The 16,306-nt window shown below is 40.9% G+C and overlaps 1 protein-coding gene across 1 annotated transcript; it reads left to right on the top strand.

The window, feature by feature from the left end:
• The first annotated feature begins 1,367 nt into the window (after positions 1-1,367).
• On the top strand, positions 1,368-15,697 carry LOC139715273 (NFX1-type zinc finger-containing protein 1-like). The gene is made up of 5 exons (XM_071626851.1): positions 1,368-1,696; positions 6,441-6,637; positions 7,682-11,980; positions 13,096-13,198; positions 14,747-15,697. The coding sequence occupies exons 1-5, from the start codon at positions 1,676-1,678 to the stop codon at positions 15,695-15,697; spliced, it is 5,571 nt and encodes a 1,856-aa protein (XP_071482952.1). The 5' UTR covers positions 1,368-1,675.
• The last annotated feature ends 609 nt before the right edge of the window (positions 15,698-16,306 follow it).

Here is a 16,306-nt window from a genome sequence, read left to right as displayed (position 1 = left end):
TGTGTGTGTGTGTATGTGTATATTATGCATGGTCTAATCTTGAGCCCCCTCCAATGTTTGCCCCCCCCCCCCCAATCCAAAACTGCTTCCGGCGCGCCTGTTTTAAACTGTTATTTGATCTTATTCTAATAAGACGTAATATCATGGACTGCTTTTTATGTTCTCCATTACGTTAGTAGATGCCAGGAAAACATCACTTACGGGGTTCAAATAGCTAAAAAAAAAAAAAAAAAAATCGGCGCGACGCCACGCGGCTCCACGCGGCTCACAGACATCGCCTTGTGGACGATGCTCTGCATCGCCATTGGGACATCACAAACCCAGGGACCGCGGAGCCAGGGTCGGCAAAAAAGAAAAAAAAATAGAGCATGTAAGTATGCTTAAAATCGCAAGCTGGCAACCCTAAAAATGAAAAATCTCCCTACTGTGGGAGGGGGGATACCCCCCTCCCACACCCTCCCCCCCCCCCCTCCCTCGCTTCGCTCGCTCGGGCTTGGTCGCTACGCTCCCTCGCAATACCCAGCTCAGCCCCTCAAACCCCCTCCCTTGGAAAAAAGCTAGATCCGCCCCTGACACAGAATGTGAAAAGGAAAGAGAGGCAGAAAAAATAAAAACCCTGACAGATACTGATATAACTCAGGAGCGATAGTCACACAGTAGGCCTACTAAGATGGACACAAAATTACTTTGAATTCGTAAGATTGACAGCCCTCTGCTAATAATCAATGTAAGCTTGTGTGAATTTCTGATATAGCGCCCTCATACTTCGACGGTGTGAATCAAAAATCCCCTCGGTCGGATTGTCGTATAGCCTCTATTCGTGGTCATCATTGCTATGCCGAGGGGTGTGGGACCGTTTTGCTGGCGTAGAGAGACTTTTACGGCTCCTGTGATGGAGTCTTTTGAAAATATTGTACTTGTAGCTGGTTGTTACATTATTCAAGTTTTAGACCCTCATGCCAATGTTTTCTCCCAAGGTGAAACTATAATTATAGCCTTTTGTCGAAGAAGGCCCATATTGCGTGTATCATCGATTCCAAATAATGCCTAATTATGACATTGTGATTGAGACTGTCATGACTTCTCTCACCCCACACGTACATTATTCCTGTGATAAAATGCCAGCTTTGTAATAAAAGCATAACTATGAACAAACACTTGTTTTGCTGTATCCTTTATTTTAATCAACACATATCCTAAATCACATTGACGGGTCATAATAGTCACGAGTGTTGTGACTGCAAACTTTGCAGATTGCGACACGTCGGGCTATTTATAGTGTGTGGGAAAACCCACTACGCAATCCACGCGGCGTAGTATACATGTACCGATCTCCCTTCCATTGTAATGTCAGTGCTCAGCGTCGAATTCACTCGGCAACGTTTTGGCTCTATGATCTAGTTGTTCAGAAATCTCTTGCTATCCACAGCGAGAATTCTCTCGTAAATTGTGCAATTTCGGAAATTGTGACTGATCTTTTGACAAGCAGCTGACTTCATGTTGAGCGTTTGATACTCGATGAAAAGGGCACGCGTTTACCTGTGGAGATGGGATTGATATAACCACAATAGCATTGCTCTCTGTGATACGACGGCGCGCCCTTCCATCCCAGCCATGAAGAGCACACAGACCTATATTCTGATGTAGGCTTTGTCAAATCCTGTAGAGAAATTGTATGCAACCAATACGACGGCAGGTAAGTCAACATTTTTTAGGCCTAAGTGAAACGAAAAAACAAAAAACAAAAAACAAAGTCCAAATCGAAAAGGTTATCATATTCAGGCCTGAGCATCCCTGCAAGCATATAGTATGATGACACGTCAGAATGATGTCAATATTTTACGTCATCGCTTTCGTCAGAAAGACGTCGTAAACGGTCGACAATAAGACGTACTTTTGCTCAAATGGAAGACGTAAAAAAGACGTCATATTTAGACGTCAGAAAAGCGTCATGTATGTCGTCTTTTTGACGTAAATAGACAAAGAAAATGGACGTCATTTAGACGTCTTATAAACTAAGGTATTTTTGCTCGAAGAATGGAAGAAGTAAAAATTTACACGACTCCAAAATCTTCGAGTGATCCCTGAGGTCACTCCAAAATGAGTGAAAATGAACATTTTCACTCAAAATTCACGTCAATTTCACTTTAAATTCACTCTTTTTTTATTCATTCTTTCAAGAGTAAATATTGTCTCTCGATTCTTTTTAGAGAGTAAGAAAGAAAAATCTTTACATGAAGTAAAGAATTGCTTGGTCTGAACAAAGGAACTTCCAATTGTACGATTTACGGTGAACTTGGGAGATATACACAAAAAATAAAACTGTCGCTAACTAAATTGTCGAATGCTAATGTTCTGTCTCGTATCAAACAAAATTGGGAAATCAGCTAAAGCATCATATTTATATAGCTTTGAATATTTCTCCTTTACGAAAGGGAAAAATCAGATGGGTTGGATTCTCAAAGTGAAGAATGTTATTGATAGCTTTTGTAAGCCTTTCTGACACGTGGAGAGTCAACCCAGTATCCTGTCTTTATCTACATTAAAAGGAAAAAAAAATAAAGATATGAGTCAACATGCAGGAGTTGGACAGTGATATTGAGTTAAACAATCAATGCGCTGTTTATCGAATTTTTAAGCAGAAATCATGCTTTGAAATAAACCTGATTCGTCTTAACGAAAGTAATAGGAAATCTCTAACACATTTTCTTTGCCTCAATCATAGGCTTCCAATAGGGTCTGGGCGTTACAAAGACATTCCAAGAACTGAGCGTATGTGTACTCATTGTTCGAAAAAGGATATTGGTGTTGAATTCCATTATTTGTTTGTATATCCCTCCTTTAAGATGGAACGTAAAACATTTCTCAAGAAATATCATTATGAAATATCCGAACATATTTTAATACAAGCGATTGTTTTATTCCACTAAGAAAAAGACTTTGTCGAACACATCGAGGTTTTGTAAAGTAATAATGTCCTTTTTATCATAACACTGTATAGTTACTGTACAGTTCATTGTTTCGTTTGTTTTAGTATAGGCCCTATTCTTTGTAGCCTTTCTATGATTATTTGCATCCGGCAATGCCTGCACTGTTCATAAAATTTAATTTGAAATTATTCTGTTTTGTACATAATAATTTGCAGTTGGTATTGTACTCACATACCACACGAGGGTCGTTGAGTCAATAAACTTCAACTTTAACTTCAACTTCAGCTGTGTGCATATTTTATACAACTCCTTTTGAATCTAACCTAACCAAATCCTAAAGTCCTAAAACCAGTACCTGTACATATGCCTACCACCTATCCCAATACCGGACTGTTAAATTACGTTTTATACTGGCAAAAATCTGTCATGCTCCATGACATGGTTACTAAACTAGGTCACAATTTTGCAATCAGCCCAATTAGAATATGAAAACAATATGTCTTCATAGCACAAGTTGGAATAGTTTGAATAAAATAAAAATAAAGTGTACTATTTTTGACACAATTTAAATTTGGGGTCATCCCACAAGACCGACACCCACGAGTCATATAGCCCACGAGTTCGACATTGAAAACAGGCCGTCCATGAGCCATACAGCTCACTAGTCATACAGCCCATGAGTTCGACACTAGGCAAAGAAAGCCCATGAGTTCGACACTAGGTAAAAACAGCCCACGAGTTCGACAGATACAACACGGCGGGTAATGTGTCGGTCTCGTGGGCCTTGTTGGCTTAGTGTCGAACTCATGGGCTGTATGACTTGTGAGCTGTATGACTCGTGGGCTGTATGTATGACTTGTGAGCTGTATGACTTGTGGGCTGTATGACTCGTTGGTGTCGGTCTCGTGACGTGCACCCTTAAGTTTAACCCCAGCATTTAAATATTGTAATTATTGATGTTTTCCTTATTTCCACAAGTTTTTGCATATTAGATTCAATCTGAGGAATTTTCATGATCGATGAAGAAACCAAACGTTTGACGTCGTTATTACGTCTTTACGACCAGTCACTAGCATTAAGACTGGTAAAAATCATATCATGTTAAAATATGAAAATTGAACAAACAACTTCAACATGTTTAACTTTAACTTTATAAGTATTTCATTGTATTCTATCTATTTCTACTGGTTTCCAAATTATAGACTCTTTCTTATGTTGTTTAAAAATACTTTATCTATTCCTTCATTCAAACTTGAGTACAATTTGAACATGTCGTTATTGTTTGCTAGCTGCGTGACATTTCAAACATCTAACAAAATAGTATCCGGTACAAAATAAATATTGGGACTCTGGCAACATAACTTAGCACTACATTCTGCCGCCTTTGTGGTTTCCATGTTTATCAGGCGTTGATCAAAACTGACTCCCAATGGAAGTACCTAGGGTTGTCTTCCGCACGTAGGCCTAGTTGTTGTCCATATAGTTGTCCATATGTAATCATTACAATCAAACAGACCCAACATTAATTAGGGGATACAAAGAGTTGCGAAAAGAATTTCTTCTCGGGATCACGAGGAAGTGATCTTTCTAGGCGTTTTCACATCAGCCCGATATTTCGAAATAGCGCGCTATTTTCTGACTTGGGACATTAACCCGATCACGAAATAGCGCGCTATTTGATAATATGAATGCAAATTAGCGCGCTAATTGATCGAGAAAATTTCTCGAGTCCAACTCGGGAAATTTTCGAAATAGCAAGATAATTAATGCGAACTAGCGCGCTATTTGATAATGTTCGGGCTGATGTGAATAGGAAATGAAATAGCGCGCTAATGTGCGATCGCGAAAGATATCTCGAGCTTGGATTTTTGTCGGGCTGATGTGAAATGCCTTCTGACCCCAGGCGACTATACAGAAAATGTGGTTTACTAGTAGGACATTAAAGATAATATAAGGTTTTGGTACCTCAAAAGTTTCCCTGAGTTTTCTTGTCTTAGTTTGTCTTTCAGGTTAAAGTACCTTTCATAATAACTAACACTGTGAGACTTACTCGCCCCAAAGTGCTCTCATGTCATGCAATAATGGTTTCGTACCAGAGCAGAGCGACCTCTGAAAAATTCGAACGAACCGTTAGTTTGACTCGACGCGGTACCGCGACAATCAATATACACGTATTGTACGAAACCATTATTGCATGATTACTGAGACATGAGAGCACTTTGGGGCGACTAAGTCTCACAGTGTTAGTTATATGAAAGGTATTTAACCTGAAACACAAACTAAGACAAGGAAACTCAGGGAAACTTTTGAGGTACCAAAACTTTATATTATCTTTAATGGTTGATTTTACAAGTTGAAGGAGTAGTTTTCCAATAATGGCTTCGAGATCTGAACATGAGGAGAAATCAAATCATACGACTGATTATTTAGAAAAAGATATGAATGTAGATTATTTTCTGTGACAATGTTTGAAAGTATTTTCATGCAACTTAGTTTATACATGAGTCAACGGACAGAGAGGAAAGTTGATAGGTCATTGCTAACTGGAAAAATGCTTAAATTGTACTTTTTTTCTATATTTTTAAAATGACTCGACTTATCGTCATTCAACTTAGCAACGAATCTCGTAAGAAGTTTTCGTCATGGCGTCAAGTCAGGTTTAAGTGCAAGAAATACATTTTATGCTTAAATTAAAACTATTTTCCCCATACACTAAAAATGATTCAAAGCATACATGTAATAAACCTCAATTCATGCACCTGCACTACCCGACTGTTATTCTGTTGGTAAAATATTGTAGCCATGCGTCCAAATTCTATAGGGACATTGCTAAAATGTTACTGTTTTTCTATAGTTTGAAAATGGCTCATACACTATAGTCATTGATGTACATATAATATTACCAGATAATGATCATTGTGAAAACGTTGTGGGCCGTGTTGTCAGAGGCCAAGAGTCAAGAGTCAAATGAAACTTGGTTCGAGGAATGTATAATTTTATTATGTGCCATCATACTTTCAAACATGTAATTTCACCATTCCACTTTCTTGCCAATCATGTGAAACCGTCGTCTCATTTTGTCTAGATGTACTGTGGACCTAAAGGGAGCACATTTTGAAGTCGATTTTAATGGTATTTGAAGAAAATATAAGTATATGTTTTGAAGTATATAAACATTCCTCAGTGAGGAGGAGGATAATCCAATTAAGCCAGACAGACTGGTATCATTAATTCCCTTCAGAACTCAGACAAAATATTGTGAAATACGTGACGGAAAGACTCTGATGCAATACACCTTAAGTTATGGGTATAAGCCAAAAATGAACTACTAAAATCTCTTTACATGTATAAATGTTTGTTCAGTTGTATGAGGATAGAGAATCAATCTCATACAAACCCTGAAACACGCATCCTTGAAGATAAGCAAATTTACGTCGGGTTCTGTGTATAGGGGTTAGATATCACAAATAATGATATGCTTTATGCCAACCTGTCTATGCAATCTGCAAGGTTGATATAATGGACCACGCCAGAGATCGCCACAGAGATGGCAGAGGTGGCAGAGGTGGCAGAGGTGGCAGAGGAAGAGGTGGACGTGGGACGTACCGAGGCGGAAGGGAGAGGAGACGTGAAGACAGGGGTGAAGGACCGGGGCGTGGCTTCGAACGTGGTGACGCTCGAGGAGCTTACCAAGCCCAAGGAGACAGGTGAGCTCCATAATTGGTGTTTGAGTCATTTTCGCATGAATCGCACAAATGATGAAATAATACTCCAGAAATGATGAGGACACCAGCAATCTGAATGCAAAATAACTGAAACAAGTCTTGTATTAATGGACATAAAGATAGTGATTAGGCTTAGATAAGTCATACATGCATGTATTATCGTCGATACCATCACCCCATGGTGGTGCAAGTATCCCGCTTTCGTAATAGCAATGATGGTATACCTAATGATGACAGTCGTGGTAGTGGTGATAGTAGATGTTAATGATAATCTGGTTACTATTACTGGTGTTGGGATGGCGGGGTTGTATGGCTTTCACGGCACCCAATTCGCGTAAGCAATATTGATGTTGATTCATTGCCAATGAATAGGTATATTAACGGTGCAGACGGAAATATTATCGTTATCAATATATAGATAATTTGTCATCAGTATAAGCAATCCGAGTAGGAGTGCTACCAAAATATCAAATTGCGATCATTACTCGAAGTAAGGATGATAGTAGTTATGATACTGAGGTTATGTAAATTGCCTCAAATGCATTTTAAGAGACATTACTTTGGAGAATTTGTCTCGTAACGATGATTACGTTAATTCACCTCTTCTTACAACATGATTTTCCCTCTGTCAAAAAGTAAAGAGTTACGATATCGCATTTGCTTATTGTTTCCGTTCCATGCGGAGCCTTACCTGACCTGTCCCTCATGCCCATGACATGAAGCCTTTTGCCATAGCTTTGCCCTATAATCTAAGCTCACGTCAAATGTGTCTATCGGTTCGTAATAATGTGGTTACATTGTACTTTCTTAAGCTGTCAGACATTTTATATTCTTTAAATGCCGACAGATTCCTAGATCATTTTCCTGTGATAAACATAATACCTCATCTTTAAAGAATGAAAGAAAACTCTATGATTTTTAAAACGGACGCGAAAGTGGGAAGCAATAGTTATACAAATAAAACGGGCTCTATCTGCTGCTGTGTAATATGAGCTGTATGTGCTTTTCTTTATTCATTTGTATTAGTGCCAACTGGACAAGAACGGTGAAACCACTGGGTTTCAAGACAATAGAGTCACTGTTGGAAAAGGACCCTGATGAAGCAGCCGTTCAGCTTAGTTCTCTAAAGAAAGGACTTGAGAAACTGCTGCACATGGACGACATACGATACGACGTTATGGCGCTGCTGTTCCAAGTGTTGAATCACGTCTTACAGGCACACGGCGCAACACAAACAATCAATATGCTTATTGACATGTTGGGAAGGTCCCCGTTTCTGACCAAGCACCTACCGCGACATCTCATCGCGATGAGAACAGAGCGAGATAAGAGTAGAATAAGGAAGATACCGAGATGTATACAAGACATCGCCAAAGTGCTTTGTGAGATTCATCAACGCCGCCCAACTTACCGGAGCGACTTAAGTGTATCATCAACGCTCCTTGAAGATGTCATAGGATACACTGAGCAGAAAGGCATCATAGTAGATGACGAGATTCGAAGGGACGTGAACGTCCTGAAAGAATTCCAAGCCACAATTGATAAGGAGAGGGAAGATAGAGCCAGAGGTCCCGTCGAGCCTTCTGAACCTCCACCGGATGATTTTCGCGAAGTCAGCGTACTTCCTAAGTCAGAAGAACTTACAGATTTATCTGTCCGTCCGTACTTGCGAGCGAACATTGAAAAGGGTAAATACAAGGATGCGGATCATTATCTGGACGTGCAGTTTCGACTTCTTCGTGAAGATTTCATTTATCCCCTCAGGGAAGGAATCAGGGAATACAAAAAGGAGACATCACGACCTGGAAAGCGCAGCAAACGACTTCAGGACATTCGCCTATACCATGGTGTTACATTAGAGGAGCCAGTGTACACGCAAACCGGGGTCATGTTTCGAATGCACTTTGATGAGTCAAGACTAAAAGGCATTCGTTGGCAGGCTTCGAAGCGACTGATCTTCGGATCACTTGTAATTTTGACACCAGACGATTTCAAGACTCTCATCTTTGGGACAATTGCCAACAGATCACCTCAGGATCTGGAAAAAGGGTTGGTAGATATAAAGCTTGAACGTGACGAGGAAATCGTGGAGATTTTCTCCGATAAAACTTTCGTGATGGCTGAGTCTTCCGCTTACTTTGAGGCGTACAGACACGTCCTCAAAGGACTTCAAAGTGTCACAGAAGTGACCCTCCCGCTCCCTGACTACATCCTTTCCGTCTCAAGTACAGTTCGTCCTCCAGCCTACATTGGCCAAGACAGAACAACTGAATATGACCTATCGCCACTTGTGTCTGATTCAATCCCAAATGCTGATGCGATCAAGAGAAGACTGAAAGCATCAAAAATCCTGGATAATCGTGACTGGCAGAGAGTGGTAAACACAGGCTTGGATGAATCACAGCTTCAGGCAGTGAAAGCGGCACTCTCTCAAGAAATGGCTGTAATACAAGGACCCCCGGGAACAGGAAAGACGTACATAGGACTTAAAATTGTCCACACGTTACTTGCAAACAAGAGCATTTGGATTGAACACCAACTGCTTGATGGCCAAAGGAGTCGTTCAAACCGACCGATTCTTCTGGTATGCTACACAAACCACGCCCTGGATCAATTTTTGGAAGGAGTTGCAGAATACAACTGCGAGGGCATTGTACGCGTGGGCGGTAGAAGTTCAAGTGAAGCTTTGAAAAGATTCAATTTGAATTCTTTGAGAAGCTCCAAGCTGCGGGAAGAAATGCCACGTCACGTTCGGCGAAGAATTGGTGAAGTGCGAGGGGAGATCGAATGTCTTGGTAGGGAAATCAAAAGTTCACAAGACAAAATGAATGCAGCCAAAAAGGGGCTTCTTCATGAGAGAGTTCTGTCACCATACATGGATGAACGTCACTACAGAAGCCTCAGGTTAGGAAATTCCTCACAAGGGTATGGTGCATCTCGGCTTGTCGACTGGCTTTTGTTCGATATGAATCTTGATTTTGGCAATGACCAACTTCCAGGTGGGGGAGACGAACCTTTAGGAGACGAAGCCGAGCCCATCGATGCAGAAATGGCAGATGAGGATGATGAGGGTGAATTCAACATTCTTGAAGAAGCTGACATCCTCGAAGAAATGAGGATCCTGGACATAGACGACCCCAAAACGAACGTGACGTTGAGCGATACTGACAACGAGGACGATTCACTGGCTTTCCACTTGAACGATCTCGATCACATTCATCAAGCAGACGGATGGCAATTTGACCGTCGTACTCAACGACAGAGAAAGCAAGAGCTACAAAGAAATCTCCGGGGTACTGAAAAAATGACTGACGATGAGGCGAGGAGGATTGCCGATGTGAGGGAAATCCGCGAGAGTAGAAATCGTTGGCGGCTTTATCGCTACTGGATCCATAGGTATCGACGAGAATCGCAAAGGATGTTGATTGACAGGCAGCGAGAGTTCTCCGACCTTTGTCAAGAGCTAAGAGAAGCACGCAGCCAGGAGGACTTTGAAATCCTTCGTCATGCCACTGTGATAGGCATGACAACGACCGGAGCAGCCAGGTGTCATGCTCTACTCCAGCGCATTAAGCCACGCATCGTCATTGTGGAAGAAGCAGCAGAAGTCCTAGAGGCCCACATCATAACAGCCCTCACGGAGTCTTGTCAGCATCTCATCTTGATTGGAGATCACCAACAGCTGCGGCCCAATCCAACTGTGTACAAACTAGCCAGAGAGTATCATCTTGACATTTCTCTGTTTGAGCGAATGATTAAAAACGAGTTTCCATGTCAAAGACTAAACTTACAGCATAGAATGCGTCCTGAAATTTCTCGTCTGATGAAGCTAGACAAATTATATCCAAACCTAGAAGATCATGAATCCGTCGAGCACCTGGAGGATATCGAAGGGGTGACCAAGAACATATTCTTTATTCATCATGAGGAAGCCGAAGACTCAAACGATGAAACGAGGAGCCACGCAAACATTCACGAGGCAAAGTTCATGATGGCGCTCTGTCGATATCTCCTTCAACAAGGATATCTACCAGAACAAATCACCATTCTGACAACGTACACAGGCCAACTGTTTAATTTCAAACGGCAGACTTCACGAAATGATTTCAAAGGTGTAAGGGTAGCTACCGTTGACAACTTTCAAGGTGAAGAAAATGACATTATCCTCTTGTCCCTTGTTCGAAGCAATACAGAGGGTAGTGCTGGCTTCCTTACAACCGACAACAGAATCTGTGTAGCACTATCCAGAGCGAGGAAAGGTCTGTACTGTATCGGAAATTTTAAGCTTCTTGCAGAGCAATGCAAACAAGGGAAGGGTCTGTGGACAGACATCGTCAAGTGTCTCCAAATGACAGGCAGCATTGGAAGGACTTTGCAGTTGCAATGCAAAAATCATCCTGAAACCAGAACACAAGTGGCATCCTCAAAGGACTTTGAAAATGTGCCTGAAGGCGGTTGTACTCTGCCCTGTGAAGCTCGTCTTAAATGTGGTCACATGTGTAGAATGCCTTGTCATCCGACAGATAGGAAGCATGAGAACTACAAATGCATGCAACCATGCACAAAGATCATTTGTAGGGCTGGTCATCGATGTTCTCAACGCTGCTTCAACAAGTGTGACAAGATGTGCATCCAAAAAGACCTCAGAAAACTTCCCTGTGGCCATATGCAACGCGTAATGTGCTATCAACACTCGGCAGATGTCGCATGCGAACACAGATGTCCTCTTAAGCTACCATGTGGCCATTCGTGCAAGTCATCCTGTGGAAAAGCATGTACTGTGGCATGTGAAGAGCTTGTTATCAGGTCTTCGTGGCCTTGCAAACACAGAGTTCGCGTCAAATGCTCTGCTGGTCCCGAGTCCTGCCCGGAAAGATGCAATGCCCTTCTAAACTGTGGCCACAGATGTAGTGGGACTTGCGGCTCCTGTTACCGTGGTCGACTGCACGTAATGTGTCGCGAGAAATGTGATCGTACACTTGTCTGTGGTCACCCATGCAAAGAAACATGCGCGACCAACTGCCCTCCATGCGGTCGCACATGTCAGAATCGATGCATACACAGCCGCTGCAGGAAGAAGTGTGGCGAACCATGTGTTCCATGTGCAGAGATATGCCCATGGAGGTGTAAGCATTTCCAATGCCGGAAGAAATGCGGAGAGCCCTGTGACAGACGTCCGTGTATGTACCCTTGTGACAAAATGCTGAAGTGCAATCATCCTTGTATAGGCGTATGCGGAGAGCCTTGTCCTAAATTGTGCCGAATCTGCAACAAAGATGAAGTTACGGAGATCTTCTTCGGAGATGAGGATGAGCCAGATGCTCGGTGAGTTGATTAATCGACTGCTTTGATTTTCTTTTAACCCTTCAACGTGATGATACTTTGAAAGATAAATCCTACAAACAGTCGTTGGTTTATATTCACATAAAGTTCAAGACACAATATTTAACCAAAAACATGTTTCAAAATGACACTAATTTTATACTTTTCAGACCTGTGACACGGTTAAATGGTTTATATGTATTTCGTTTCGTTTTGAGTAGATAGTCTAATACAGTGACTGCTTGATAAATGGAAAATGTAATCAAATGAAATGCACAAAGCTGTCATCGAAGCAAAAATTGATATTTACTCGGTGTTGTCCTTGTCAGAGGATAAGTATTGCATTGTGGTCTCTCACACTTTCAAGAACACAGATTCTGTGAGTTGTGTGCGTTAAAAAAGGGGCCCTGGGAAGTGTGTTGGAAGTGAGAGCCATAGACTGGTCCAGCACGAGATTACGCTTCAGTTTACCCCTATAGTGACTTGTCAGAGAACAAATATATTCTACGGATGATAATAATCTGCTTGTGCATGATAAAGAAAAATACACATTTTGTGCATTCAGCTTAATTTTTCGTTTCTTCACTTTGTGACAATCATGTGTTATAATTGACTTAATTGGCGGTTTGTTTGTTTGGTACATTTTGTGCACACTCTTGTATTTTTTCTTTTTATCTATATCTTTAGTCAAGCAGCAGTAAAATTTTGACTTTTTCGTTATTCTTTTTTTACTGAAAAGATTTTCATTAGTCTGAAAAGGAAAGTCGGGTGCGACTAGAAATCTGTTTAAACTGTGGTTTTCAGTCTTCACATATTGCAATTTGATATGAAAGCAGCCCTACTTAAGTTCTTAGGCATTACGGCATACTGTATCATCTGTTCATGTAAAATGAACATAATTCTACAATTGCGATAAATTATGACATTCACTGAGTATTTGTTAGATGTCATAAATAATCGAAGACATAATTATATTCTACCTGCAATCCATCAGAATTGTGTCATTTTAATGATAGCTGTCAATTGTAAGACTCACCCTGAAAGGTGTTTGCGCCCAGTACATACTCGTATATAGGTCTTGAAGTAACAGGAAGGAAATGTGCTTACGCGTTGTATAGGTTCGTTGAATTGGAGGACTGTGGTCACGTGATCGAAGTTAAAGGACTTGACAAGTGGATGGCGCAGGCCAGTGACACCGCCGGTGATGCTGTTAGTATTCAGGTAAATTGGAGATTGCACATAACGGAAATTGTATGAATAACAATATATCATTATGAACCATTAACGTACTTGTTTCATGCAGTCACATGAATATCGTTATTGTTAATTGAACTACAGTGCACTCCCGTTATAACGAAATGCTCGGGACCGGCAGTTTTCTTTCGTTATAACGAAATTTTGTTATAACTGAACAAATACAATATATAACGAAAACAAGAAATCCACGCATATCTGTTTGCTGAATAGTCATCATACACTGGAAAGCTATGTGAAATGGGATGGGATTATTGTATTAGAATATTAAACGAAGTTCCCCTCACAAACTGTGCGTGACACAATGATGTGAAGCATTCGCCCGTGCAGAGACGCTATAAATGCTTGTTCCGCTACGTATTTTCGAAATCAATTCGCATTTCGTTATAACGGAGCACATTTCTTTTGTTTTTCTTTATCAGTGGCGCTCGGAAAAGACTTCGTTATAACGAAAATTTCGTTATAACCGTGTTCGTTATAAGCGAATTGTGTACCATAGACTTTAAAGGTGTTAATTTTTGGACCAGAAGTTTTACTTCGTTCTAACGAAATTTCGTTATAACCGTGTTCGTTGTAACGGGAGTGCACTGTATTACCTTACACGGTCATGTATACACAGATACTCTTTCACAAGAAAGGAAAATCGAGGATGAAATAGAGATTGTCAGTTTTTGCAGAAATTCATGAGAGTTAGGTGATGCGTCATGATATCATGATATCTAAATGGTACTCGATCATTCAAGGTAAAAATAAATAGGAGAGCATAATACTCCTTTCCATAAAAGAGGAGTTTAAAGATGTGCTTGTATTCGCATAGAACGTCTTGTTCGAAAACAGTTCTGGCAGTGTATCACTTCCATACCTATAATGTTAGTCGCTTTCATCTTAATGGTTTGGCAAACCATTGAGATAAAAGCGACTAAGATTATATATTACTTATTTACGTAGATAAATATATCACGTATGAGATTTAATATATAAAGAATCGGGAGACATTGAAATTTCATATTCCAGCACAATGAAAACGGGCACTTATTAACAGACCAGTCAGTTATAGTGATTGACATTTACATTATTTCGAGGACAGAATCTTCGTACACCCTGTCAGGAACTCTTTTGGCCTGTTTCCTTGTTTCTTTGGCAGATATGATTACAACCAACAACGAACAATATCCTCTAAATTTCTGTCAATACATTAAAATGTGTAAAATGAATCATACACGTTTTAAGAAAATGTTCTAAAAATATCCTTCACTAAATGTTAATCAATACTGAGTCTTTCAAGTGAATTCATTGTACATCATGATATTATGTTTATTTCCTATAAATCTATTTCTTTCCTATAATAACATTCATCAAGTAACTTAATAAGAAATTGTAAATAACAGCATCAATGATTGAAATTAGCAAATTTCATCTTGGACAGCAATGCTGTCGAATCTGAGAGTGAGAACAATTCCAATCTACATCATTGTAAGTTTCCTATTCTTTGTTTGGTCATGTTGGTTCTAACAGCTGAAGGGTTGTCCACGATGCAAGACACCAGTCAGGCGCAATTTGCGTTATGGTAATGCAATCAAACAAGCTCTGAACGACGTCGAAGCTGTGAAACGGAAGACTTTCGGTGACAAACAAGACATTGAGTTCACTCGTCAACAACTCGAGCGCGATCTTACATCAGAGACTGAGATGATGAGCATGTTGGCCATTGCAAAAGAAGAGAGACTCTTTCCCCGGAAAGAGGATGCTCGGCACTTCCTCAAATCCGTGGATGAGACCTCCAGTCTGAGCTGGGACCAAGTCAATTCTGTGAAGAATAGAGTTGCCTTTTTGAAGGAGCTGAGGGAGATTGAGAAGAAACTTCGTTCGCTTCACTTGCCAGCGGAAGAAAAGGAACTTGTTGCATCACTAAGAGCAGATCTGGCTGTAATGAAGGTTTGGCTCTGCCGAGGGGAGATCACGAGAATGTCGCCACAACAAGTAACAGACGGAAACAGCGAAGCCACGAGGGGCCACTTAGCTTTGCACTTGCTCACTTTGGTGACAACCAAATCTACGGCACGTACGAAGGCTGCGGAGGAGGTGAAAGAAGTGAAAAACGTGTTGCTTGCCGGGACATATCTGACTGAGAAGGCACTGGATGACACAAAGAAGCTCCTGAAAGTCATTGCCACCAAATCTGATGGACTTGGCATCACTGAAGCTGAGCGGAAAGAAATCGTCTCTGCCTTAGGGTTGTCAAAGGGGCATTGGTTCAAGTGTCCACAGGGCCATGTCTACGCCATTGGGGATTGCGGTGGCGCGACGGTTGAAAGCACTTGTCCAGAATGTGGAAGCAAAATTGGAGGTGCGCATCACAGACTGAGAGCGGACAACAGGCTTGCATCGGAAATGGACGGGGCTCGCCACGCAGCGTGGTCCGAGCAGGCAAACATGGCAAATTTTGACCTGCGTGACGTCCTGTGAGAATTACGACTCTTCAGTGTGCAGCTGTAGAAGAGACATTATCAGTGTTAGATACCGAGATATAATTTAGAACAGAGCACAACAAGCAAAGATCGAACTGGTGACTCATCTGCAAATCTTCCAGTTAAACAATCAATATTTGATTCAATTACAACAAGAAAAAAAAAAAGAATTGTACATGTCCTCTAAGCCACTATTCTTGTAGCTCGGATGCATTTTTCAAGTAGACCCTATATGTGTTCTGTATTATCCAGACACGTAACACGATTTCTACTTTCCTTTACTGGTCAGGAGCAGTCTGCTGCCTTTTAAGGTCTAAAGGGGGTTCTGTGATGGTCGAATACGATTTTTTCTCTTCATTTATCGTATCCTAAAAATGTAACAAGAAGTTGTCAGTATTCACTGATCCATCTTTTTTGTTTTGACTGCCTATACTTGTACAATGATTTTAGAGGTAAGATTGGCTTATTTGGATGTTGTCATTACAGATTCACACTTTCTTTTATAATACCATTACATCCTTTCATGCAGTATCAAAGCAGGAAATCATGTGGCGATGCTGATACCATACGTACATCGTGAGTCGAACATACATAAGGCAAATGAGTG

Source organism: Diadema antillarum, unplaced genomic scaffold (assembly GCF_040938485.1).
Source record: "Diadema antillarum isolate AM-2024a unplaced genomic scaffold, OU_Dant_1.0 seq00003223_RagTag, whole genome shotgun sequence".
NCBI classification, from domain to species: domain Eukaryota; kingdom Metazoa; phylum Echinodermata; class Echinoidea; order Diadematoida; family Diadematidae; genus Diadema; species Diadema antillarum.
This window is presented reverse-complemented; position numbering and strand designations above follow the sequence as displayed.

Excerpts from the sequence above, each read along its gene's own strand:
- LOC139715273 (XM_071626851.1), top strand. The coding sequence starts at position 1,676 with ATGCAACCAATACGACGGCAG. Across the intron at positions 1,697-6,440 it reads TGCAACCAATACGACGGCAG|GTTGATATAATGGACCACGC; the intron begins GTAAGTCAACAT and ends GCAATCTGCAAG. Across the intron at positions 13,199-14,746 it reads GTGATGCTGTTAGTATTCAG|CTGAAGGGTTGTCCACGATG; the intron begins GTAAATTGGAGA and ends TGGTTCTAACAG.